Raw genomic sequence first — 27,752 nt, forward strand, 5'->3', positions numbered from 1 at the left:
CGATCAAACAGCTCGAGAAAAGAAGTAATGCTGTTTCTGATAATTGCTATGATTTGAATAAAAATTTTTATTTTTTACAAGTAGTGAAAGTGAGATTTTTACTAAAAATCACTAGTCAAACTAGTTTACGATAAAAACGTGGCCTTCACGATGAGTTAAAACAGCTTGTTGTAATTCCCATTTAAAAGCTTAAAGCGATTGTAGAGATCTTGAATTAGAGTTCAATCATTAGGAATCAACCTACAATGACAAGGAACAAACTTACAGCCACTAAACTTACATTCTTTTATAAACCTTTATAACTGATTCATTTCTTGTAATGCAGCTTTGAGACAATGACTAATGCAACTGCATTCCAATGTTTATTACTGTAGTTCAATGCAATTACAGAAGTTTGTTTACAAGCTAAAGAGCGTGCTGTAGCATGCATTAACAAAAGAAAAGTCGACACCAGTGGAGCATAAATCAACTTTCTGAATGGCAAAAACTGGAGGGTTCCTAATGTGGTGTTGCAAAAATCTACTTAAAGGAAAAATGTGAAATATTCTGTGATTAATTTTCTCTTCCTCCCAGAGTTACTGTAGAATAAATCACCTTTAGTTTTATTGCACAAGTGCATTCGTGCATGCATTAATTATTATTATTATTTATTTTTAAAAATAAGTTTAGAATTGATCCAGTGCATGTTGTGGGAGTTGAGCAGACGCCCATCTTCAAGGTTCTCTGATGTACTGCGCGAGCTCCCGTAGCACTGATTGGCACTCCCTCATAGTGCTGGAAACATGGCGTCCGTGTGCACACGGCTGAGCCTCAACTCTGCAGACGGGGAGTGAAACTGCATTTCGGGGCAATTCCGCAGATTTGAACGTGCAAAGACCAGATGCTGGATCGCGTCTTTCTTTAGGTCGGACATGTTTCAACCCATGCACGAATAGCGAAAGTGCATCGTGCCGCGGCCCGGTATGGAGCCTTCAGGACAAGGCAGGTAAGCGCAGGAAGACAAGCCACTGGGTTTGTGTTTCAACCAGCCGGGACTGAATGCGGCAAAATAGTGATCCGGGGTCACTTTTAGTGCGGCTGAAGCGGCGCGCATGCGCGGTGGGCTGAACGACTCTTCCTGCCATATAGTGCTCTGATCTCAGTGCACCTTTTTGCGAAAGTTAAAAACTTTTTTTTTACGCGAAATTGTTTTCTTTTTTAAACACATGCATATGAATGACTTGTGGGGGAATGTAGAAGCTCGATGTGTGAGGAAGGGAACATGCATGATCATGGGGTGGTTAGGAGCAGCTAACTCGTTAGCAGGCAGTGACTTGGACTTGGAGCATGTTGTTCTTCTCGCTGGCCTTCAGCTCGGACTGCATGCGGGGGTTTTATAAAAGCAGATAAATATTTTCCACTGCACGCAATCCGAGTAGAAGCTCTCAGTTCGTGTGACTTCTTCTGGGTCGTGTGTGTTTTCTGCAGGTTGCACTTTTCTGTGCTCCGCAGAGACTCAGTGTGAAAGCGGGAGGTCAGTTCACTGTGGTGGGACTCAGAAACCAGAAGCCCCCCAGAGTGGAAATGTGCAGAAAATCTGCTGATCGCACAAGAGATCTGATTTTACACTTACTGAAAACGATTCGGATTCATTTTAACCGGTGCTGAAGCCACTCTCTCTCTCTCTCTCTCTCTCTCTCTCTCTCTCTCTCTCTCTCTCTCTCGCTGTTCTCTTTCTCTCTCTCTCTTTCTGCGCTCTTTCTTTCTTTCTTTCTTTCTTTCTTTCTTTCTTTCTTTCTTTCTTTCTTTCTCGCTTTCTTTCTTTCTTTCTCGCTTTCTCTCCTCTTTCTCTCTTTCTCTTTCTCTTTCTGCTCTCTCTCTCTCTCTCTCTCTCTCTCTCTCTCTCTCTCTCGCTCTCTCTTTACCTGCATAGGACTGGTTCCATTTACTGGCCAAATCTACTTTACACTGGGGCTCTAGTGCTTTATACTGGTCTGTAGTGTTTTATACTGGTCTGTAGTGTTTTATACTGGTCTGTAGTGCTTTATACTGGTCTCTAGTGCTTTATACTGGTCTCTAGTGCTTTATACTGGTCTGTAGTGTTTATACTGGTCTGTAGTGCTTTATACTGGTCTCTAGTGCTTTATACTGGTCTCTAGTGCTTTATACTGGTCTCTAGTGCTTTATACTGGTCTCTAGTGCTTTATACTGGTCTCTAGTGCTTTATACTGGTCTCTAGTGCTTTATACTGGTCTGTAGTGTTTTATACTGGGGCTCTAGTGTTTTATACTGGGGCTCTAGTGCTTTATACTGGTCTGTAGTGTTTATACTGGTCTGTAGTGTTTATACTGGGACTCTAGTGCTTTATACTGGTCTGTAGTGTTTTATACTGGTCTGTAGTGTTTTATACTGGTCTGTAGTGTTTTATACTGGTCTGTAGTGCTTTATACTGGTCTGTAGTGCTTTATACTGGTCTGTAGTGTTTTATACTGGTCTGTAGTGTTTTATACTGGGGCTCTAGTGTTTTATACTGGGGCTCTAGTGCTTTATACTGGTCTGTAGTGTTTTATACTGGGGCTCTAGTGCTTTATACTGGGGCTCTAGTGTTTTATACTGGGGCTCTAGTGTTTTATACTGGGACTCTAGTGCTTTATACTGGCCTGTAGTGTTTTATACTGGGACTCTAGTGCTTTATTCTGGTCTGTAGTGTTTTATACTGGGGCTCTAGTGCTTTATACTGGTCTGTAGTGTTTATACTGGTCTGTAGTGTTTATACTGGTCTGTAGTGTTTATACTGGTCTGTAGTGTTTATACTGGGACTCTAGTGCTTTATACTGGTCTGTAGTGTTTTATACTGGGACTCTAGTGCTTTATACTGGTCTGTAGTGTTACACTGGGGCTATAGTACTTTATACTGGTCTGTAGTGTTTTATACTGGTCGGTAGTGTTTTATACTGGGACTCTAGTGCTTTATACTGGTCTGTAGTGTTTTATACTGGGACTCTAGTGCTTTATACTGGTCTGTAGTGTTTTATACTGGGGCTCTAGTGCTTTATACTGGTCTGTAGTGTTTATACTGGGGCTATAGTGCTTTATACTGGTCTGTAGTGTTTATACTGGTCTGTAGTGTTTTATACTGGGACTCTATTGCTTTATACTGGTCTGTAGTGTTTTATACTGGGGCTCTAGTGCTTTATACTGGTCTGTAGTGTTACACTGGGGCTATAGTACTTTATACTGGTCTGTAGTGTTTTATACTGGTCGGTAGTGTTTTATACTGGGGCTATAGTGCTTTATACTGGTCTGTAGTGTTTTATACTGGGACTCTAGTGCTTTATACTGGCCTGTAGTGTTTTATACTGGGACTCTAGTGCTTTATTCTGGTCTGTAGTGTTTTATACTGGGGCTCTAGTGCTTTATACTGGTCTGTAGTGTTTATACTGGTCTGTAGTGTTTATACTGGTCTGTAGTGTTTAGTGTTTATACTGGTCTGTAGTGTTTATACTGGTCTGTAGTGTTTATACTGGGACTCTAGTGCTTTATACTGGTCTGTAGTGTTTTATACTGGGACTCTAGTGCTTTATACTGGTCTGTAGTGTTTTATACTGGGGCTCTAGTGCTTTATACTGGTCTGTAGTGTTTATACTGGGGCTATAGTGCTTTATACTGGTCTGTAGTGTTTATACTGGTCTGTAGTGTTTTATACTGGGACTCTATTGCTTTATACTGGTCTGTAGTGTTTTATACTGGGGCTCTAGTGCTTTATACTGGTCTGTAGTGTTACACTGGGGCTATAGTACTTTATACTGGTCTGTAGTGTTTTATACTGGTCGGTAGTGTTTTATACTGGGGCTATAGTGCTTTATACTGGTCTGTAGTGTTTTATACTGGTCTGTAGTGTTTTATACTGGGGCTCTAGTGCCTTATACTGGTCTGTAGTGTTTTACACTGGGGCTATAGTGCTTTATACTGGTCTGTAGTGCTTTATACTGGTCTGTAGGCTTTATACTGGTCTGTAGTGTTTTATACTGGGGCTCTAGTGCTTTATACTGGTCTGTAGTGTTTATACTGGTCTGTAGTGTTTTATACTGGGGCTCTAGTGCTTTATACTGTACATGTACAGTACAGACCAAAAGTTTGGTCACACCTTCTCATTCAAAGAGTTTTTTTTATTTTCATGACTATGAAAATTGTAGATTCACACTGAAGGCATCAAAACTATGAATTAAAATATGTGGAATTATATATGGAATTATATACATAACAAAAAAGTGTGAAACAACTGAAAAATGTCATATTCTAGGTACTTCAAAGTAGCCACCTTTTGCTTTGATTACTGCTTTGCACACTCTTGGCATTCTCTTGATGAGCTTCAAGAGGTAGTCACCTGAAATGGTCTTCCAACAGTCTTGAAGGAGTTCCCCGTGAGATGCTTGGCACTTGTTGGCCCTTTTGCCTTCACTCTGCGGTCCAGCTCACCCCTAAACCATCTCGATTGGGTTCAGGTCCGGTGACTGTGGAGGCCAGGTCATCTGGCGCAGCACCCCATCACTCTCCTTCTTGGTCAAATAGCCCTTGATGCCTTCAGTGTGACTCTACAATTTTCATAGTCATGAAAATAAAAAAAACTCTTTGAATGAGAAGGTGTGACCAAACTTTTGGTCTGTACTGTGTATTACAGCACAGTGAAATTCTTTCTTCGCGTATCTCAGAGATAGATGGGGTCAGAGCACAGGGTCCGCCCTAATACAGCCCATCTGGGGCACAGAGGGTGAAGGGCTTTGCTCAAGGGTCCAAGAGAGGCAGCTTGGGGGTAATTAATTGAATAAACTTCAACAAGGTTGCCACTTCTTTTGCAAATAAAAATGCAATATTATACTTTAGTGTAGTATTACATACATATTATATTACGTACATCTTTATCTTCTCAGGGCAGGACCTTTTCTTTGCAGCTTGTCCTTCCTGAGCCTTTGTTTTCTCCTACATATTTCTGCACAGCGCATGTTGTACAACTAGTTCCAAAAAAAAAAGTGTGGACGCAGAGTGAAATTAAAATAAAAACAGCATGCAGTGATGTGCAAATAAACTTATTTTATTCACAATAGAACAGAGAAAACACAATTTTTTTTGGGATCAAAAACACCTGGAATTATACAGTTTGGAGTTTTGAAACGTGCGGGGGGTGCTAAAAAAAATTCTCTAAATGACTCTTTTGCATTTGTTTAATAAATATTGTGGTATAAAGTAGAGGTCAATCGATTCATCGTTCGTGTCGAATTAATCAGTGACGGTAGTTGATTGCTGGATCGGCTGTCGGCAAAAATCCCAAAATTTTCTTGGTTGCAATCGTTATTCAGTATGTGTACGAGAGCGACCTCTAGAGGCAAATGATGCTATTACATGCTATTTTACGTGAAGTGTTTTTTTTTTTATTCAGTATCCATCAGTTGATTAATTTGTTATTGGCAAGTACAATCCACCCAGCTCAGTATCGCTACCGGTCGACCTCTAATATATAGGCTTTGAGTCCTAACGCAAGCAATTTTTAGTCCTTTTTTTTTTTATTGCCTGTCACGTTGTTCTAATGAGTTTGTCATTCTGCTGAGCAAGGCGTAAAATGTTGACCAAGGTCTTGCTAGCTAATCTGCCACGGGAGCCTTGGGAGTCTGTTTTGTCCTTTTCATGTCTGTAACAAAACTTGCACAATGTTATTGGGTGCAGTTATTAAAATAAAACCAGGTGATTTAATTTAATTAGATTGATCAATTTTTTTTGTACTGGTGCAAAACACCTCACAAATATTGCTGTTTTGGAGATGACCCAGTCATCTAGAGATCACAATTACCTCAGTGTTCTGTCATCTGTATTGGTATGTAGGTCAAAATTCTTTGTTGTGAGTTGTGAAGTTACTCTGGAGTGTTAACTCGGGGGTCCTAATGCCATTTCATGCATTTGGAGTTGGATTCTGAGTTTTTCTGCCAAATATACTCATTCAGGGTCCAGGTGTCAGAAGGTTTTTTTCCCCTGCGAATGGACTGTCATGTTGTCATGAAGGAATTCCTTGTATGGGTACTTCTCCTGGAGAAGCGAGAGAACACCCATCACCATGCTTCATTCGGTTATGAAAGACTTTGGCAGAACCTGTCCAGAAGAACGTCTCCAATGAAGTGTGTTTTTGGATGTGAAGGGAGGAGAACCTCATTCTTACAATTTAGACATGTCCTGCTGTAGTCCTCTTTGCTGCTGTTGTGCTTGATGTTCGGTTTCAGACTCGGGATCTGATTCTGGATCAGATATGTATCTTCGATCTGATTGTTAGCCAAAGTTTATTTACGACTATAAAGTTTTTGTTCCCGATTTATTTATCACGATGTCACGTTAGATCCGCCCCATGGCATGCCTACGGAGAGAAGCACGAAGTTGTATTTTTTAGAAGTCTTATCAAACTAAATAAATATGCAGGATGCAACACTACTGTATAGGTCCTTAAGATTGGCTAAACCTGAGTGTCCCTTTTAAATTCAAGAATCTTGAAGATAAATTTGGATTTGGACTGTCAATATTAACTGTCTGCTACAATGAATCAGGACTACAATGATGCACAGTTGTTTGCCTTCTAGTGTCCATCGGTGAACAGTTGATGATCTCAAGCTTGATGGAAATAAATAATGTTTGGTATCCTGCTGTTAAAGATGAGTCTGGCTCTTTTGAGTTAGAGGTCGAACGATAATGGATTTTACTGATACTAAAATCTGGGTTATATTGTAGTTGGAGATAAACGATTAATTAACCAATAGTTTTTAAGATGGATCCTCTTTTTCTTCTTCTGGCTGCTCCCATTAGGGGGCGCCACAGCAGATCAACAGTCTCCATACCCCCCTGTCTTCTACTTCTGCCTCTTTCAAACCATTTACTTGCATGTCTTCCCTCACCACATTCATATTCATGATCTGCATGTTTAATTTGGCATGTTTTACACTGGATGCCCTTCCTAACGCAACCCTCCCCATTTATCCGGGCTTGAGGAAGCGTGCATGAGCTTGTGCAACCCAAATGGTTGGGATGGTTTTTAAAATGGATACTGGATGATTAAAAAACACTCCATGTAAAATAGTGCTGAACTTTATTACGAAATAAAAACAGTGCTGAAAGAAATAAATCTGAATATATTAATAAATGATAAATTTAGCGCTCTCCGTGCAGCACGCAGTCTCCCATATAAACACAAACAGCACCTGGTGTCGGGACTTTAGAGGGACCGGAACCCGGAAAAACTATCCGTGTGGATGTTTGATTGTTCTAGCAAACGACTGTCGGTGCCAATCGACCTCTAATCACAAGGTTTCTTTCTTATACCATCTTGTTTTTCCCTCACCAATGTCTCAGCTGAAGGAAATTCTGATTATAATCATTGGTTTAAAGTTGTTTGTTTTACTTCTGCCATCAAAAGCATATTACCTTTTGTTAAGGATTGTAATCCCTCCATTTCTAACCATATGTGTGTTCTTTTTATTTATTTTTTTATTTTTTTTGGCAGGCCAATAGATTCACCAAAAAATGTGTCCCAGCAGAACTCTAAACCGGAGGAGATGTGGGACGAGCTCAGCCAGGAGGAGGACTGTCTTTACGGTGCCTCCCCTCCCCGCAACCCCCGTCAGATAAAACGTATGTCGGGGAAGCACCTACGCGGCGGTCAGAGCAGGGCTGTAGGACGTTCTCCTGTAAAAGGTAAAACCCTGGGTGGTGACATGACCTGCATCTTCTATAAATCCACCATGAACACCACACCACAATGAAGATTGCTCTTTATTTTTCTCCCTTTAGTCCTCGTTATCTATTCCCTACCCGTCATCGGTTTTCTTTTTTGTTCAGCAGAACCTTCAGATCAGCGTGACCCCAAGGTTTATTTGCAGTGAGCATGTCAGCGTCAGCTTTTTTTTTTTTTGCGCCTCATTCTGAGGCGGAGCTAGTCGGCAAGAAGGAGAGCTCAGATTGGCTATTCAGCTTAGCATATGAGCACACGAGAAGAAGGGAAAAAAAGTTTATGTATTCATAGTTTTAACTCTTCTGGTTTCCCTACAGGAATCTTGCCTAGGGTGCCAAAAAAAGGCCCTGCTTATAAAAATATATATTTTAAATAATGCAATCCCAATTGATCCCTAAAATCCCAATTTGCATACAGTGGAATAATGTATCGCAGAATATCGTATCGTGATGCGTATCGTATCGTCATATTCTTGTCGATACACAGTACTTTAAATATACTTTTTAAACAATGAGGATTAATTTCAAAAACATCCATATGTGATCCCAATGCATGCTTTTTGTTTTTGTTTTGTTTTTATTGGTTTTTTTATCTGATGCAAAATTTAAGCTTTTTTTTCCTATTTTTTTTAAAGACAAAACTCTGTCCAGTCCGTCTTCCCAGAGAGAGCAGGAAGGAAGCAAAACACATGAATATTCTGATGAGTTAACTTACAAGCAAGGCAAAAAACACCGTTCCAATTTAAGATCTAACGAGAGGGACAAAAAGAAGACTTTCGAGGGCTCTTTTATGCTGGGTCCTCTCTCTAAATCAGGTCCCTTAAGTGCAGTCAACATGGATCCCAGGAAGCCATATCTGAGTCTGGGTCCCGTAACTGTGCCTCCCTCCCTGCCTCGTACTCACCGCCAGACTTCGCGAACCGATTGTCCTGCTGACCGTCTGAAGTTCTTCGAGACGCTTCGCCTTCTTCTCAAGCTGACGTCTATGTCGTCGAAAAAGAAAGAGAAGGAACAACGTGGCCTGGAGAACAATGCCTTTATGGGACAGAACAACGAAGTGATCTGGCTGGAGCTGCAAGCGTGGCATGCACGCCGTAGCATCAATGACCAGGACTACTTCTTATTTACGGCTCGTCAGGCTATCCCTGATATTATCAATAAGGTGCTACACTTTAAGGTGGACTATAGCAGCCTGGCCAGACCTAAAGCCCGACTTGGGTCTGAGGTACACAGGAATTGCTGCTCAGAAGGGGCTAACTATGAAAGCTGTACCGGCTCGTGGCTGGAGGTCGATGCGAAGGCATTGCTGGGTCCGGGTTCGACCTGCATGGAACACTTGCAGAGGCAGCGTTTGGCGTTTGAGCAGGTGAATGGCGTCATGGGGTTGCTGGAGTCTGTAGAAGCCCTCTACCCCTCTTTGCAGACCCTGCAGAAGGACTATGAAAAGTATGCAGCGAGGGACTTCCAGGGCAGAGTGCAGGCACTCTGCTTATGGCTCAACATTACTCAGGACCTGAATCAGAAGCTGCGGGTTATGGGTACTGTGCTGGGCCTTGGGGACCTTTCTAACATCGGCTGGCCTGTCTTCGAGATTCCCTCACCTCGCTGCTCTCATGAAAACGACGTTGACGAAGACGACAATGACCTAACAGCCGACTTTACCGCAAATTCCGATGAGCCGGAAATGGATGAGGGAGGCGTCAAGAGGGATCCTACGACCTGCAAGTTTAACCATCAGTTATCGGAGGATCTATTTCCAATATGTAGCAGTGAAATCCAGAGCTGCCCAACTGGCATCTACAGACCCTTTGTAGACAAGGCACTGAAACAGATGGGTTTGCGCAAGCTCATCCTACGACTGCACAAGCTGATGGACCGATCATTACAGAGAGCCCGGACTGCACTGCTGAGCCACGTGCCTGCTCAAGAGGTGAGGATTTTCTATGGTTTCAAACAAGATTGGATTGTCAGATATATAGACTTCATAGGTTTGTTTAGGAATGATGTATAACCAGGTGTGTGTGTGTGTGTGTGTGTGTGTGTGTGTGTTACATTTAATATTACATTTTCTAAAGACATACTCATTGCTTATTTCAACATACTTTAACAAGTGTCTTCATTCCTTCCTTCCATCCTTGTCAGGATTTTCTCCTTTTAAGAGAAATTCTTAAAGCAAACGATAAAGAATCCATATCACTAGACTGTCGTAAAAATGCAGGAAGTGGCAGCGATTTCACTACCAATCGTATTTCTGGTACGGAGTGATTAGCAATTTTTTTGGGTGGTAACCATTGTTGTGTCTGGTTTCAAATACAATAATAATAATATAATGCACTCAAAGTGTGATGCGGAGACTAAACAAACTTGACGTCCACCACTTAATACGTTTTTGAAGGAACTTTTATTTGGTCTATAGTCTGCACGTAAAAAGGATCGCAAAAACTTATACCGTTAAAAAATTGTAGCAACTTTTTGGTAGATTTTGGTGAGGGACAATAGTATAGAGAAGAAATTTGCATATATTTCAGAGTAGTCAATGTGCAGCTTGTATAGCAGTATGGATTTACTTTCCTCCAAAAATAACACCGCTAAGGCTGGTCTTGGCTCTGGATAGTCACTGGTTAACTATTTCTGCTCTGAGACTATGACCTATACTACAAGAAATGAGAGCATCACCTTCCAGAGTGGGATGGATACTGGCCAGCCTTGCCCTCAATATTGCTCCAATTATTTATGAAACCCACATTGTTTTTGGAGCACAATTCGGACTTCCAGCAGTTCAGCGACCATAACCTGCATAATCAGAGCATATTAATGCACACCCCTATATTTTTACTTTTAGTAACCTCTGACTGTACAAGACATATATAGTTAGCTCCTATGTGGAAAAACTATCTTGGAGAACCTGTGCTTTACTAAAAACCTAAGCCGAGCTGCTGTGTCCGGCACCCTGGCTCCTGGTATACACCTGACCTGTGCTGCCCCCTAAAGGTCTAGCTAATTTCACGTGCCTCTGAATAGAGTCTCCTATTACCAGAGCTCTTTCAGGTTTCTTAGCGGACGCTTCACTGAGGAGAGCAAACCTGACGGACACGTGAAGCGAAGAGTAATTGTGCTCCCATGGGCGAGCGTTAGCGTTAGCTTTGGCCTTGCAAATATGCCGCCGAGTCGACTCGCCCTGCTTTAAGGGCTCTAATGCTGGAGTTGGGGGAATGCTAACTCCACCTAGGGCAGCGGTTCCCCAACCCCCAGGTCGCGGACTAGCTGATTCTGGAAAATGACTGGATTCTCTCCTCCACATCTGTCTATGACTCACTCTTGATGCAGGTCATGATGCCTCGGTCACGTCTTACCTCCATCCACTACCTTCTTAAAGGAGCTCCGGCCGCCAACACATAATACATTACCGCTAAACTCAAACCCCCAAGCGAGCAAAATGAACAAAAAACAACACGGTGGATTCACGTTTATTATAATATTTAGAAAATACCAGTTTTTATGGTCGTATCATTTTTATTTTGTTGTATTTATCCACCACACCTTAAAGACCGTGAAAATGTTGTCCAACATTAAACCGGTCTGTGGTGCAAAAATGGTTGGGGACCACTGCTTATACTTCCCCCTGCAGACTGCTCTCGCACTTACTACTTCTCTCTAGACTCTTTGTACCTCTAATGCTTAGACCGTCTGTCAAAAAGCAACAAACTTACACTTCTCACAGATAAAATATTAAATATGCTTGAATATAGACCCAAACCTGTTTTTGGCATGATACAAGTGCAGGGACAATATAATGCTACACACCCAAAGACCTTCTGAATGATGATTGTGTGCCTCCAACTTTGTGGTACCATGCACGGCTGGAAAGGTCACATGTCCATATTCTATATGGTAGTGTAAATAGCCATACCTTAATTTATTTTAATTATATTTAAAAAAGTTTCAAGTTTTACCAATTCATTATTAGTACCTGCTATGACAAGTGATTTTCCTAAGAGGTTTAAAGATCTTAAATTTTGAAACATCATCTTCATCCCATAGGAGTCTATGGCAGCTTGTAGGGCTATTTTTCCTTGTTGGGTAATAATCGTTTGCTAACTGGGATAATAGTAAATCAATATTGTGCTTCTGACTACATTCACAAGAGTTATTTTTTTTTATCGTGTGGTTCTGACCAACTTCTATAATCAGGCAAAAAAGCCGCGATTACAAAAAGCACAGAGGATTTCAACATGTAGTCATTTTTTCCAAAACGCAGGCCAACATGTTTGTGCATGATGACCTCATCGTCTACCACAGAGCGGTGGTAGCTCAGTGGTTAAGGCGTTGGACTTTGGATCTGAAGGTCATGAGTTTAAATCCAACCCACACCAAGCTGGGCCCACCCCAGTAGCTACAGAGTTATATGAATGTGATAAATGCAAGTCGCTCTGGATAAGGGCATCTACCAAACGCCGTAAATCTGATTGTATTATTGTAAAAGATGGACAATTTGGACTTCACGGTAGCTTTTTGGGGAGGTTGTTGCTCACTGGTTAAGGCACTGCGCTCTGGATCGTAAGTTCAAATCCCAACCCCACTAAGATGCCAGTGCTGGGCCCTTGAGCAAGGCCCTTAACCCTCAGATGCAAGACACCCTTAGACACTCTGTATTTGAACTAAGGTGAAGGGGTATAAAGGAGCTTATTACTTGTGACCTGTACATCGGAACTTCACATTGAAATTCTTTCTTTGCATATCTCAGCAATGTAAGGAAGCCGGTAATGATCAGAGCGCAGGATCAGACATAATACAGCCCCCCTGAAGCACAGAGGGCTTGGGGCCTTGCTCAAGGGCCCAACAGTCGCAGCTGGTGATCCTGGGGACATTTAAAATGAAAATTGATGTAATATGTAATGTAAAAAACAGAATTTTGAGCCTTGGCCTGAACAACCAGTGAACCAAATACTGAATAATGACTCGTACATTCAGTATGAAAAATACACATTTACATTATTAAACACTGAAATGCATAAAATGAACAGTAAAATCTGAACAGTAAAAAACATAGCCTCTTTGCATTCTTTTTCATTTTTCCATACGATGACACATGCGATCGTCGTAAACCACTGCTCCGTATTACCAACAGAAGATTTTTGTTTCATTTCTACAACTCGTTTTTGTGTTGTATTTATAGAGTTTTAAGTTTATTCTTTGCACCCTTCAGTGGTCTGAGGTTCCGGACTGTTCCTTGCTGTACACTGACTACCTTCCCGAACTCTCCCGTCACCTGGCCGGATGTTCTGAAGAGGAGTCGGCTTCGGGTCGCGTATCCTGTGAGGAGCTGAAGAACATGGACCTACCCTCGTTTCATCCCGCCTTCTTGGTTCTCTGCCGTGTTCTTCTGAACGTCATTCACGAGTGCCTCAAGCTACGCCTTGAACAAAGACCTGCTGGAAAGCCTTCGCTGCTCAGCATCAAGCAGGTGTTCACTTGTCTGTCTACATATCCAATGCATGTTGGTTGTTTTGTTTTTTCCTTTCGTATCTAGAAGCTTCTGTCATCAAGACTTAGCTATAAAACCCATTCTGATGAAATATAACCTCTGAATTTGTATTCAGTGTGTAATATAGTTTGTGATTCTGGAAAATAACCAAACTTTGTCTGTAATTTTGTTGCAGTTAGTGCGTGAGTGTAAGGAAGTACTGAAAGGTGGGCTCTTGATGAAACAGTACTACCAGTTCATGTTACGTGGCATCATTTCCGACTCGCAAGGACTGCAGACCAAGGCGAACATTGATGAGTTTGAGGAAGATCTCCATGAAATGCTAGAGGCAAGTTACGGGTTTTCATTTCTCACATTTTGTTTTCCCCCTTTGTTTCCCTTTTGTGTCATCATAAATGGTCTCCTGCTTTTTGCCTACTAGTGGCCAAATATTTAGTCATGACTATACCACGATAGGATTTTACTGATACCGATTGCAAGGTTGGATCGTACTCGTCGATAACAGATTAATCATCTGATACTAGATTAAAAAAAAAAACTCAATGTAAAATAGTACTAAACTTTATATTAAAAAAACGAATAATGAAAATGTGCTAAATTAAATAAATCTGAATATATGAATTAGAAATATTTATGAAAATGTCATGCTTTGAAACGAAAACAAAAAGTACAACTCAAAATAAATAAAACCCGTTACATAAAAGATGTCAAATAAACAGCCTGTGGCATCAGTTATTCACCTGTAGAGGCCGCTCTCTCTGGATTTTTGGTTATAGTACTGAAGTATGTGTCCAAGGGGCTGAATATATTTGAGGAGGAGACCAAGAACTGAACTTTCTAGAACGATTATAAGAATATGATGGTTCACAGTGTCAAAAAAGTGCATGGATTCTAGGAGAATAAGGATACTGTGGGTACCCCGGTCATCATACAGAAGGAGGTTTATCAGTGTCTCAGTGCTTTCTAGAGGATGTAAAACGGCTTAAAAAGATTTTTCATTGGGAAGGTAGTTTTATGAATCGGACAGAAATGGGAGATTACAACTCAAACACTGTACTGGGTGCACTAATGGAGTATGTCCTCACTGCAGCCTGTAATGCAAATTACATTAGATCCATTATGTAGTGAATGTTCTAGGGTTAGTGCGGTTGGATGGATGTCGTTTGTAAACGAGTTTCGAGAAAGGCTTTATCGCTGTCAAAAAGTTGGAAATGTCGACAGATTTAGCGTTCCTCAAAGGTGAGTATAAAGATCTTGCCGGCTCCGTTATGAATAAAGATGTTTTAAAAATGTGCATGCATCTCCACGACGTACGCAGGTTTATTTTGGCTACATGCGCAGTTGGATCGAGATGTTGCAGCAGCTTCCGCAAGCTTCCCACAGCCTGAAAAACCTACTAGAGGAGGAGTGGAATTTCACGAAGGTCATCACGCCATACATCCGTGGTGGAGAAGCTCAGTCTGGGAAGCTCTTCTGGTAAATGACCCTCTGAATTAATTTCTTCCATCCTGAAAATGCGGAATTGGCAAATTTCTCCTTTCGAGAGAAATTCTTGAAGATGTACGTAAAAGTATCCGTATCGCTAAACTGTCTTCGTTTGTGATAGAACTCGGATTCTGTACTGAAATGGTTTGGCACGAATTCGTGTACCATTTACACCCGTACTTATTCATTGACCCCCACCACCCACCCCCACAGTGACATTGCTGGCATGCTGCTGAGATCAACTGGGGACTTCCTGGACACAGGTCTTCAGAAGAGCTGTGATGAGTTTTGGGAAAGTGCTGATGGCAGTACTGCCCTGGATGAGATCAGGTAGCGTGTTTACGGTTTACAATTTTGAGATTTTGAGCTCGACAAATCGAGGTTTATGTGGTGCTTAACATGACATGCGATTGGTTTATGACTGCCCCCCACAGGCGATCCGTGATCGAGACAAGTCGCTCCCTCAAAGAGCTTTTTCACGAGGCTAGGGAGCGAGCATCTAAAGCACTGGGCTTTGCTAAAATGCTACGAAAGGTAAGACTATCAAAACTCTTAATCGATTGTCTCAAGGTTTCTGTGGTGTCTTAAGTCTAAACTTTTAAATAGCATTTAATATAAGCAATGTGATATATTGGGATATTTTCTTATTTTAGGAATTATTTAGAAATTTAGGGAAGCTGCTTCTTCCGGCGTTTTTTACACCAGTAAACAGGTGGATATTAATGCTAACGTTAGCAACGTGTTCTTATGGGTAGTACTTCTTGTCACTATTTAGGTACAAAGATAAGGAGACTGCTATATATCTAGCGGTCAGGATGTAAACTGTAAACTTGAGAATGTAAACAGTATCGCCAAAATATTGCCAAACATGTATTAATATTTCTAACACCCCTACTGCCCAGGGTCTATGCCGTGTTTGGTTTTCGCCAAACGTGGCGCTATGACCAACCACAGCCGTTTAGGTTTAATGCTTAAATAGTATATTGTTCCAGAAAACGTGTGGTTTATTCAGATGCAGCTTTGCAAGCCACTGGTCTTTTTGAATATGTAAATGTTTTTTTTTTTTTTTTTTTTTTTTTTTTTTTTTTTTTTTTTTAAACTCTGAGCATCGCTTTGTCTGGTAGATTTAGCCCTTATAACCTTTTCCAGTTGAATGGGCAGATCTTTCCTTCTTAGCATTGTGTTAACGCCACACCTGAATGCTTTTTTTCTGCTTTGGTTGCCACATCCATCATAAGCACTACATACTTCCTTTCTGTAGGACCTCGAGATTGCTGCCGACTTCATCCTAGCCAGCGGCGTGCCTTGCCTCCTCCAGGCTCTGAAAAGTAGAAGCTATGTCAAGGTACTTTTTTTTTCTCTCTCTCTTTTTTAAAATGTTAGCACGGTTTCTTGGCATTGACGATGTCCATGTTCAGCATAGACGGATGTTGTTGTTTTTTTATTAAGGAAGGCTAAACAAAATCACTGATGCCACAGATTTGACTTCCTGACTGTTCATCAAGAAAAGATAATCAGATTGTAATATGTGTTAACGATGGCATGGTGTTACAGTTTCCTTCAGATTTGAACCTCAGTAGGAAGTGGGAAGTGGTAACTCAGTGTTTAAAGCTCTGGGTTATTGATCGGATGGTCAGTGGTTCAAGCCCCAGAATCGCCAATCTGACCCTTGAGCAAGTCCCTTAACCCTCTGTGGCACATTATTTCTATTGTCTGTTACTGGAAGAGAATCACTTTAGTAAATATTGATCAAACATAACATTTAGGTTCATATATACATCTGGGCTTTTCATTACTCCACAGGTACATATCCCAGGCTTGGAGGAACTCCAGGTCTTCGTCCCATGCAATCTGATAGACCAGCGGCTCACCATCTTGCAGTTGCTGAATGCAGCCGCGGGAAAAGAGTGCTCCAAGGAGCCAGACGAGATCCCTGAGGACGAGGCCTACCTTCTGATGAGCAAGCATGGAGCTGGGGATGTGCCTATCGAGTCCAGCTGGGCCCTTTGGGATGGGAATGTGGTCAAACTGGTGCCACAAATGGAGACAGCAGACACTTTGAAGGCAATGAAGGTACATTCTGAAAAGCTAATGTGAAAAGGTATAATGTATATAAATTGGGGCTGTCAAGCGATTCGAAATATTTGTAAAAGTTTGCCTAATTCCCACTTTTTCCCACAAATTCAGTTTCTTGCAATTCTGACTTTATTTCTCGCAATTTTTTATTTCCAAAGTTTCCAAAGTTTGGGGTCATTTAAAAGTAGAACATAAAGAAAACTTATGTAAACTTATTTTTTTTAATATTATTATTATTATTATTATTATAATTTTTTATTCATTATTTCCTCAACGAGTAATCTGAATTGTATTTTTATAATTAACTTTAATTTTTTTTTTTATGTATTTGTATTTAGATGGGTTTAAATTGGTTTCTTTTTTAGATATTTTTGTATGCAATAAATTACTTGTCCATTTTCTTTTCTTTTTCTGTATTAGTTATTTTAATTGTTAAATTGTGGTCATTGCTGAAATTGTTTGCGAAGGCAATGTTTAGTGTTAAAAAAATAAATAAAGATTTTGGTGGAGTTTATGATCATTATTTAAAAACTGAGTAAAGGAGGGACATCGTGAATAAATGTGTTGCGTTGAAGGTTTTAATTTCGCCTTTTTTATTTATTTCGTTACGTTTGAATAAAAACGGTCGAACAGAAACGCTTTATTCAGGCGTTAATAAAAACGAGTGGCGTCAAAATTCACGTTAATTTTGACAGCCCTAAAATAAATACAAAAACTATTGAAGAATCTGACCTATACATTTCTGATCCATTTCCATTGATTGTTTTTCCTGAATATCTTCAAGGTGGAGAACATGTTGATGATTGTAATGCAGTCTGGCCATCTGGTGGCCCAACGTAAAGCCTTCCAGCAGTCTATGGGCGAGCTGTTGACTCTACGGCGTGAGCAGACGTCTAGCCAGCCCCTTATTGCCAAAGCACTGGAGCAACTCAAGGTATTCCCATTCTTGCATCCAATTATAAATAAAAAAAAAAACGTTTTGCTGGTCCTACAGTGCGGCAAAAAACGAACAAACTTAATTTTCATATGAGAGAACCACTTATGTAATACAAGTGCCAAATAAGTACCTCTACAATGGTACACTTACAACAAGTAGTCCCTGAAGTGTACTTCACATCTGGAACAGAGCTTTGCTTTAAATGCTATGTTTTTTGTTTTGTTTTTTTACGTTCGAAAGTTAGCGTTGCCAAATGAATAATATTGAATCGGCATAAAGGTTAACAATGTGATGCATCGATTAAAAAAAAAAATTGTGAATCGGATTGAAGTTTGTATCGCGATGCATCGAATATGACGTATCGCAACAGTACCGAGGCCGAGGCGTGTCCTGAGAGTCACATAGAGTAGACACAGATTAACATGGCAGAGGTAGAGCTGTATTTTCTTAGAGACAGTACAGGAAAAGAAAATTTTATTTCATCATTTTATCACTACGAAGGCGTGTTTGTGAAAGGGCGGAGTTAGAAGTCAGAAGGCACTTGAGTAAATTGATGAATTGTGGACAATTTGTACTATATTGAATTGCAGAGCATCATTTTTTCCCATTGTGTTAAATCGACATTGAAACTTGGTAAATGGTTTCGACCTCAGTTATGGAGATGCAGATCCCTAATTGGTATGCGTACAGTAGCTTTTTAAAACATTACTTTATATAATGTACATAATTATAATTTGTTTATAGGAACTTTAAGGATGTTTTACGTTCTTTGAACATGAAATTCAGATTTGTTCATCAATACCACAAACCACTACAATCGAGTTTTTCTCTGCTCCCTCTCCGTACCTTTTTTCTTTTCGATAGAACGAAGCTCTAAACTTGTGCAATAAGATCAACAATGCCATAGACCGTGTGGAATACATGTTCACCACCGAGTTTGGCGAAGAAGTAGAAGAATCCGAGTCCATCACACTTCAACAGTACTACAGAGAAGCCATGATTCAGGGCTACAACTTTGCCTTTGAGGTTTGTTCATGCAGGTTTTCATTCATCTCCGCCTCTAAGAAGTTCATTCAGATGAAGATCATATTCATTTTGATGGATTATAGTACCACAAAGAGGTGGTGAGGCTGATGTCAGGAGAGTTCAGGCAGCGGATCGGGGAACGCTACATCACGTTTGCTCGGAAGTGGATGAACTACGTCCTTACAAAGTGCGAGAGTGGAAGAGGAACCCGTCCCAGGTGAGCCCCTATTCCTTTTTTTTTTTGCTAATTAAAAATAAATAATTAAGATGTATTGATATGCTTGTGTTCTTTGAATATGGTCGGGTAGGTGGGCAACACAAGGCTTTGATTTTCTTCAAGCTATTGAACCTGTTTTCATCTCTGCACTTCCTGAAGATGATTTCCTGGTAAAATAAATCTCTATCTTTTTTTTTTTTTTTTTTTTTTTAAGATAGTTCTAATACCAAAAACAATGCATTCCATTTATATTACACTTTTTATTCCCCACAGAGTCTTCAGGCCCTGATGAATGAGTGTATTGGGCATGTAATTGGGAAGCCACACAGTCCTGTGACCGGCTTGTACATTGGTCAGTCTTTTCCTTATGTGATTCTAGTAGTTCCACCTGAAAGCAGGAAGTCAAGTGAAACAAATTTTAATTTTTTAATTTTTTTTCCCAGCTCCTCGAAATAGTCCTCGGCCGGTCAAAGTTCCTCGATGCCATAGTGATCCTCCAAACCCATCCCTGTTCATTCCTAATGCAGAAGGTGCCAGGTAGGTCATGTGTACATACAACTTCAATTCCAAAATAGTTGGGACACCGTGTAAAATTTATAAAAAAAACAAAACAATGCTTTACAAATCTCCTCATAAATTCTGTTCACAGTAAAAAGATATCAGCTGTTGAAACTAAAAATCTGTACCATTTTAAGAAAAAAAGCCCGTTTTGAATTTGTTGGCTGCACCGGGTCTTAAAAAAGTAAGGACAGGGCCACGTTTAACGACGTGTAGCATCACGTGTTCTGTCTGTATACATCTGGGAACTGAGGAGACCAGTTGGGAGAGGAATGTTGTCTCATACGTGTCTAATACGGGATTCTAGCTGGTCAACAGTTCTGGGTTTCCTTTGTTGTGCTTTTCGTTTCATGATGTGCCAAATGGTGAAAGGTCTTGAGTGCAGGCAGGTCAGTTCGGTACTATGAAGTCATGCTATTGTAATCGATGCAGTAAACATCGTCTTGTTTAAATATGCAAGGCCTTTCCTGAGAAAGTTGTTTGCTGGATAGAAGCATTTGTGGCTCTAAAACCTAAATATAGTGTCCAGCTTTGATTGCGCCTTTCCAAATTTGCAGGCACTAATGCACTCCTACATTGGCATCCGATCTTGATTTTCTTCGTTTGTTCCTTGTGCACAGAGATTTCTCCAGATTCATTCAAAATTTTGATATTACGTGCTTTAAAGGATGAGATATTTGCAATTTTATGTTAAACATCCTTCTGAAATGTTCATAATTTGTAGACGGTCTTTCACAGATTAGTGAAGTTCTGCTCATCTTTACTTCAGAGACTCTGCCCCTCTAAAATACACTATTTATACCCAATCATCTTTCTGACCTGTTACCAATTAACCTCATTAGTTGCAAAAAATTTTTTTAATAACTTACTCTTCCGGATGTTAGTTTTCCCAAATTTGAGACATGTAGCTATCAAATAAAAAATAATTTGTTTTTTTCCGGTCCCAAGCCCGGATAAATGGGGAGGGTTGCGTTAGGAAGGGCATCCAGCGTAAAAACTTGTGCCAAATCAAACATGCAGATGATCCGCTGTGGCGCCCCCTAATGGGAGAAGCCGAAAGGGTATTTTTTTATTTATAAAGATTTTCATTGGTCGATTAACATTTTGTACTGCGCAAAATACACAAATGTATTCCTATCCAGTTTGATCATCACAATATTTTATCGATCCCCTCTGGAAATTGTTGTTAGTTGCTCACAGTAAAATAAAAAAAAAGGCAATTTGAATAAATATACATATTAAATGTGAAGCAGCAGTGAAACCGATGACAAAAAAAAATTACTACAATGACAAGTTATTGCACATGTAAAATTTTTTATAACACTATAATTGGTGCATAAAAAAAATCTGTACCAAGAGAAAATATATTTTTCCATGCAGCTGCACTGATAGTGTTTTGTTTGGATTCTTTCAGTGCCCATGAGAATGACCGTCTTTCTTCAGTGGCAGCTGAATTGCACTTCAGATCGCTCAGTCGGCACTCCAGCCCTACAGAAGACCGAGAAGGTAAGACCCCCTTTTATTTGATCTGTAATATTTATTTACGCAGGTCCACGCTGTTTCTCTGGGCTTTGCCATCATTGGTTCGAATCTATAGAAAGTATAAGGTGTGTGTATATATATATTTGTGTATATATAGTTATACTTTCGACACACGTGATGAAGGACAGGAATGGAAAAGTTTTACTGGCATTACTGCACACTTTAACAATGATGGAACTGTGACAAATAGACATTCGGTGTTGAGGATGAGGAATCTGGTTCCTCAAGGTCTTTTCTCAAGGGGTTTTTCCCTCGACACAGAGCTGAAGATGTTGAGGTTTTCATTGGGAGTCACGAGGATGGACAGGATTAGATACGAGTTTATTAAAAGGGACAGTGCATGTAGGACATTTTGGGGACAAGATTGAGATGGTTTGGACATGTGCAGAGGAGGGACATGGGGTATATCAGTAGAAGAATGCTGAGGATGGAGTCACCAGTAAGGAGGAGAAGAGGAAGACCAAGGAGGAGGTTTATGGATGTGGTGAGGGAAGACATGCAGGTAGTTGGTTTGAAAGAGGCCCATGTAGAGGACATGGGGCTATGGAGACGGATGATCCGCTGTGGCGCCCCCTAATGGGAGAAGCCGAAAGAAGACGACGACTGCATTCGCCTTTGGTTTATCCATTAGGAATCAAATAAAAATAAGAAAAAAACTTGTGCATTTTATATAACCGCTTTATCTCATTAAAGCTGCTTTGAATTTTAAATTGAATTTTATATTTAAAACGACTTACAATGATCTCATTTATTCAACTCTGGAGTTAAGGGACTCGCTCAAAGGCCCAGCAGTGATGGAGTCTCAAAGCACTGTGCTGATTTCATCTCATTACGCTGTACATGATCCTGGTTACTTTTGTCTTTCCTGTTTTAGAGCCGTCGTATCCGAAAGTCGATCCAACCGCGGCCACGCGCCGTAGTTGGGAACTGCGTAACTTCATTTGCCAGGCTAAAGGTTGGATTTAAATTCAAATCTCTTTTCGTATGTTTAAATGAATGGTTCATAAGTGTTGCTTTTAATTATATATATATATATAATTTAATTTTTTTTTACAGTTTGTTTTGTTTTGTTTTTTTACACACTGAATTTTACTACGTATCTCTTAGTAGACACAGCTGCTTGTCAGAACCCAATTGAGAGGGTACACGTAGCAATCCGCTCCTTCGAGGAGAAGCGCTATGCCGCCCTGAGGCAGCGCAATGTAATCGGCCAGGTTTGCAGTACCCCCAAATCCTATGACAATATTATGCACGTTGGTCTACGCAAGGTCACCTTTAAATGGCAGAGAGGCAACAAGATAGGTATGGAAGCCCACCTGTCTCTATTAATATAGACACGTTGTTGTTGTTTTTTAACCCCCTGAAGTGATTTCATTATGTGTCTCACGTGTACACAGGAGAAGGACAATATGGAAAGGTGTATACGTGTATTAATGTGGACACGGGAGAACTGATGGCTATGAAGGAGGTATAGTGCCTTGCAAATGTTTTCAACTCTCTGAAAAGTCCTCAGATTTGCCCGGATACAATTTTTTTGTACTTATTTGATTCAATTGTTTATATTAATACATTTAATTAATCAATAATATACATACATTTACTTTAATAAGTGGTCCCAAAGCATACAGATGTGCTTTTTTTTTTTTTCTTCAAGCCTTTAAGCTCCTTCACACATAACTGAACTGTTATTAAACTCACACACACACACACTCTCACTCAACTGTGTGGTACTGAACTATACAACCTGAGCTAAACACACACTCATTCCTCATCTCAATCCATTCCACCACCCATATTATAATATTTAATCATATTATACTGTTTGCATGCTGGTTTGTATACAGTTCTCTTTTGCACATTGTACTGTTTAACAGTGGTCGTGGACCGGCACCGGCCCGTGGGTCAGTTGGTACCGGGCCGCACAGAAAGAATACATAACTTACATTATTTCTGTTTGATTTATTATCTGATTCTCAACGTTTTTATTTTGGATATTTACCAGATTCTCTCCTCCACATCTGTCTATGACTCACTCTTGATGCATGTCATGATGCCTCGGTCACATGTCTTACCTCCATCCACTACCTTCTTAAAGGGGCTCCGGCCGCTAACACATAATACATTACTGCTAAACTCAAACCCCCAAGAGAGCAAAATGAACAAACAACACCACAGTGGATTCATGATTATTATTATATTTAGAAAATATTTAGAAAAAAATGTTTTTATGGTCGTATCATTTTATTTTGATGTATTTATCCGCCACACTTTAAAGGCCGGTCCGTGAAAAGGTTAATTAAACAAAAACCCTGAAAAGTGCTGATTCTGTACTTTTTGAAGGAGTTGGAGATAAAGATATGGAAATGGACACGATATTAAAAAGGATTAAAATAACGTCAGTGTGTTATGATGAATTGTTGGAATCAGTTTTAAGGAAACGGACGCTGCATCTTACCAGCCAAACCGGTCTGCCTTTTTTTTTATTTTTTAGATTCGTTTCCAGCCGAACGACCACAAAACGATAAAAGAGACTGCGGATGAGCTGAAAATCTTCGAAGGAATCAAACACCCAAACCTGGTCCGTTACTTTGGAGTCGAGCTTCACCGGGTAAAGCGATTTTTCAAGCTGAAAGTCAACTGCATAAATTCTTCATTCTTTCCTTCATTTGAGGTCTTCTTCTTTCTTTTAGGAAGAAATGTATATCTTTATGGAATATTGCGATGAAGGGACCTTGGAGGAGGTCTCCCGACTGGGATTGCAGGAGCACGTAATCCGATTGTACTGCAAGCAGATCACTACAGCGATCAACGTGCTTCATGAACATGGCATTGTTCATCGTGACATCAAAGGTTCCTTGTCTCTGAAGTCTACATTGAAACATAGCCTGAGAAAGTTTCACACTAATGCATTGCTAATCTTTGCTGTTCTAGGAGCCAACATTTTCCTCACATCGGCTGGCCTGATAAAGCTGGGAGACTTTGGCTGCTCAGTCAAGCTGAAGAACAATGCTCATACTATGCCTGGAGAGGTGAACAGCACACTGGGGACTGCAGGTGAGGGTGTAGCTGACTGAGCTAAACACAAGTCTGCTTTTATTTTTCGCTCACGTATATTCTGGTGTTTAATACCCCCATTTATCCTTATTGCAAAATCCCCTTCTTTTCTATGCCTCCTCTTAGCATACATGGCTCCTGAGGTCATCACAAGGGCAAAAGGTGAAGGCCATGGACGTGCTGCTGATATCTGGAGTCTCGGTTGCGTTCTTATTGAGATGGTCACTGGAAAGGTATCTTCTCCCTTCCGCTGTGCTTATTATCATGCTATTTAATAAATAGGTACCCGATATTTGGGAAATGAATTACCGCATGACATCATTTAGTTTTAAAAGTGTTTGCCCCCCCACCCACACCCAGCGTAAAAGTAGTACCGCATTTGAGAAAAAGAACATCATACCAACAGTAAAATATGGTGGTGGTAGTGCGATGGTCTGGGGCTGTTTTGCTGCTGCAGGACCTGAAAGACTTGCTGTGATAAATGGAACCATGAATTCGGCTGTTTACTAAAAAATCTTGAAGGATATCGTCCGGTTATCTGTTCGTGACCTCAAACTGAAGCGAACTTGGGTTTTGATCCAAAACACACCAGCAAGTTCACCTCTGAAGGGCTGAAGAAAAACTAAATGAAGACTTTGGAGTGCCCTAGTCAAAGTCCTGACATGAATCCTATTGAGATGCTGTGGCATGACCTTAAAAGGGCGGTTCATGCTCAAAATCCCTCCAATGTGGCTGAATTACAAAAATTCTGAGTGGAGCAAAATTCCTCCAAAGCGCAGTAACAGACTCAGTGCGAGTCATCACAAACGCTTGATTGCAGTTGTTGCTGCTGAGGGCGGCCCAACCAGTTGTTAGGTTTAGGGGGCAAACACTTTTTCACACAGGGACATGTAGTTTTGGATTTTCTTTTCCCTCAACAATAAAAACCTTCATTTAAAAACTTCATGTTGTGTTCAATTGTTATTGTTTACTAATATTTAAATTAGTTTGATGATCTGAAACATTAAAGTGTGACCAACATGCAAAGAAATAAGAAATCAGGAAGGGGCAGACACTTTTTCACACCCCTGTATATTAATAAATTTTATATTTTAACTTTTGGGGCTGTCAGAATTAGCGCGTTAACGCGTCGACAGAATTTAATTTTAGCGGCACAAATGTAATTAATGCAGCACGCGTTTGTTTGACCATTTTTATCAAACATATAAATAAATAAATATTAAAGAGGCGACATTACAAGCTTCAAAACAACAAACGTTTATTCACGAAAAACACTTCGCTAAACATTTGCTTAACTGACGCGCCGAATCTCAAAACAAGCACCTAAATCAGCCGCGATGCAACACATCCGGCAATTAAAACCGTCCGTGTGGAAACGTATCGATAGTTCCGTTTGGTGTTCTGAAGATTTATGTAAATCAAAGCACCATAATTACTTTACAGCATTTACAAGTATATTTTGTCTTTTGTGTTTTCTGTTGAGTTTTAATAATAAACATTCATTTGCATAAAACATCCATATTTGTTAATGTTCATGTTGATTAGAGTAAAAAAAAAAAAAAAAAAAAAGGATTAATTTAAGGGTACATTTAGAACATAGAAAAATGATTATGTTAATCACGATTAAACATTTTAAACGATTGACAGCCCAAATATCTATTTATACATATCTCGTTTTTTAATTTTAGAAAAAAAAAAAAATCAGTCTGCAACATAAAATTTAAAAATAAAATTGAGAGAATCTGAATAGTTTCTGAATACACGATTATAAATCATTTGAAATTCCATAGAATTGTCAACATTGTAAATCTTACTACATATTGTCAAATTGTCCAAGGGCTTTACCTTTTGTATTACTATTATTAATTAATTAATTAATGTATTTATTTTTACATAGCTTTTGCAATTAAATCGTTTTGTCCTTTTTTTCTCCCTGTTTAGAGACCATGGCATGAGTATGAACACAATTTTCAGATCATGTATAAGGTAGGAATGGGACATAAGCCACCCATTCCTGAGAAACTAAGCACAGAGGGAAAAGACTTCCTGGCCCACTGTCTGGAGAGTGAACCCAAATGCCGTTCCACTGCCAGTGTGTTGCTAGATCACCCGTTCGTCAAGGTACGAATCACATGACCATACACACTGTGCTAAAATTGCTGAAACACAATATGGACCAAAGTTTGTGGACACCTGACCATTAGATGGTCATTAGACCTTTTATTAGCCAATTGGGCAGAGTCACGCCCTGTGTAGTGCCAATATCAATCAATAGATCAATTGAACCCGTGTTGCAATGTAACATTAAAGCTGGAGCAGAAGTGATGACTCGTAGTCGGAAATCAGGCAAAAGTTTGGACATGGGCCTCCATGTAAATGTATTTAGTCAAGTATTATTTTGTCTTTATTCTTCTGTGACTTTTTAATTCCAGGTCTGCACAGATGAAGAATGATGCAGCAGCGACCGTGGGATCTCTTTATGTTTACAAATGCTTGCACTACTATGTACGGTATTCTTAAGGAACTGTGGTACAAGGAACTTAAGGAACGCGTGACAAAGAAAAACGTACATCTCTCGGAAACCCGGCGATCGGCGGCGGTACTCTGCAGCGTGGAGAGCAAGTTTTACATGTTCAGTTACAGGTTTATAAGGGCCAGTTCGGTGGAGCGGTAGAAGGTAGCTGTGGCACATTGTATATAATGTAAGAATAAGGTTTATTTTTTTGTATAAAGCATATTGTAAAGCCACACGATTAAACAACACGTTTTTGGGGGGAAGAAACAACATTAGAAGGCACTTTTTTTCATGTTCCCACTCGAAGCACAAGTTATAAACGTGCCCGTCTGAGTGGGAGAGAGCTGGAGGAAATCGCTGCTTGAGGATTTATTCGTCCCTTTTTTTTTGCAAAAGAGAAGCTTAAAAAAACGAGTTCAAGGGAAATGCTTTTTTTTTTTATTGTCGTTTTTAAATATTGTATTTCTCGTTTAATTCTCCGAAGACAATTGTTCCATTTAACTTCAATAAGTAAATTGTATTGGATTGGCAGACCCCTTTCCCAATGGCCAGTGGTATGCCTTTAATATATGGGTGCAGTCGTGTTCTCGGCTAATGAGAAAATGGTTCGCTTCCTTTCTCGAGCATTAACTCACTCCACAACTGCCTTACCATAATATCTGGAGACAATTTTGTTTTTTAAATATGAACTGCTGTATGTACCAACAATCTAACTGTATGCCTAAACCCTAGTAGCAAATACCTAGTAAAAACCCATGCATCAATATTTGTGGTCCTCTGTTAATTCCTACAGTGTTTGCATGTAGAGTGTAACAGTTCAATTTAGTGGGTGTATTTATTTATTGATTTTTTTGATATACAGTGGAACCTCGATACTCGCGACTTTTTTATTGGAACCGGATTAAAAGTAACTCACGAGCGGCTCCAAAGTTCGGAGTTTACTTACTTTTTTAATTACTTAAATGTTTGGAAAACTGTTTTATTATTGTATTATTTATTTAAAGTAGTAATTAAAACATTTGACAAGTAGTTCATAATTTTTGTTGAGTTTACATTACATGTTCAATTCCCCTTGAAAAAGGAACCATCAAAACCTCATAGAACTTAACCCCCA

The 27,752-nt window shown here is 39.9% G+C and overlaps 1 protein-coding gene across 1 annotated transcript; it reads left to right on the top strand.

Annotated features, from left to right (window-relative positions):
* The first annotated feature begins 706 nt into the window (after nt 1-706).
* map3k4 (mitogen-activated protein kinase kinase kinase 4) lies at nt 707-27,402 on the top strand. The gene is made up of 26 exons (XM_083532333.1): nt 707-985; nt 7,517-7,707; nt 8,379-9,673; nt 12,950-13,207; nt 13,404-13,556; nt 14,547-14,704; nt 14,927-15,043; nt 15,148-15,247; nt 15,975-16,058; nt 16,517-16,786; nt 17,574-17,723; nt 18,591-18,752; nt 18,836-18,969; nt 19,061-19,139; nt 19,243-19,321; nt 19,413-19,506; nt 20,942-21,033; nt 21,944-22,024; nt 22,177-22,371; nt 22,467-22,537; nt 23,561-23,677; nt 23,760-23,919; nt 24,001-24,123; nt 24,250-24,356; nt 26,065-26,244; nt 26,556-27,402. Exons 1-26 carry the CDS (start codon nt 963-965, stop codon nt 26,574-26,576), a joined length of 4,494 nt encoding a protein of 1,497 aa, XP_083388459.1. The 5' UTR covers nt 707-962; the 3' UTR covers nt 26,577-27,402.
* The last annotated feature ends 350 nt before the right edge of the window (nt 27,403-27,752 follow it).

The sequence above is a fragment of the Silurus aristotelis genome (genome assembly GCF_946808225.1).
Source record: "Silurus aristotelis genome assembly, chromosome: 27".
Classification (NCBI taxonomy): domain Eukaryota; kingdom Metazoa; phylum Chordata; class Actinopteri; order Siluriformes; family Siluridae; genus Silurus; species Silurus aristotelis.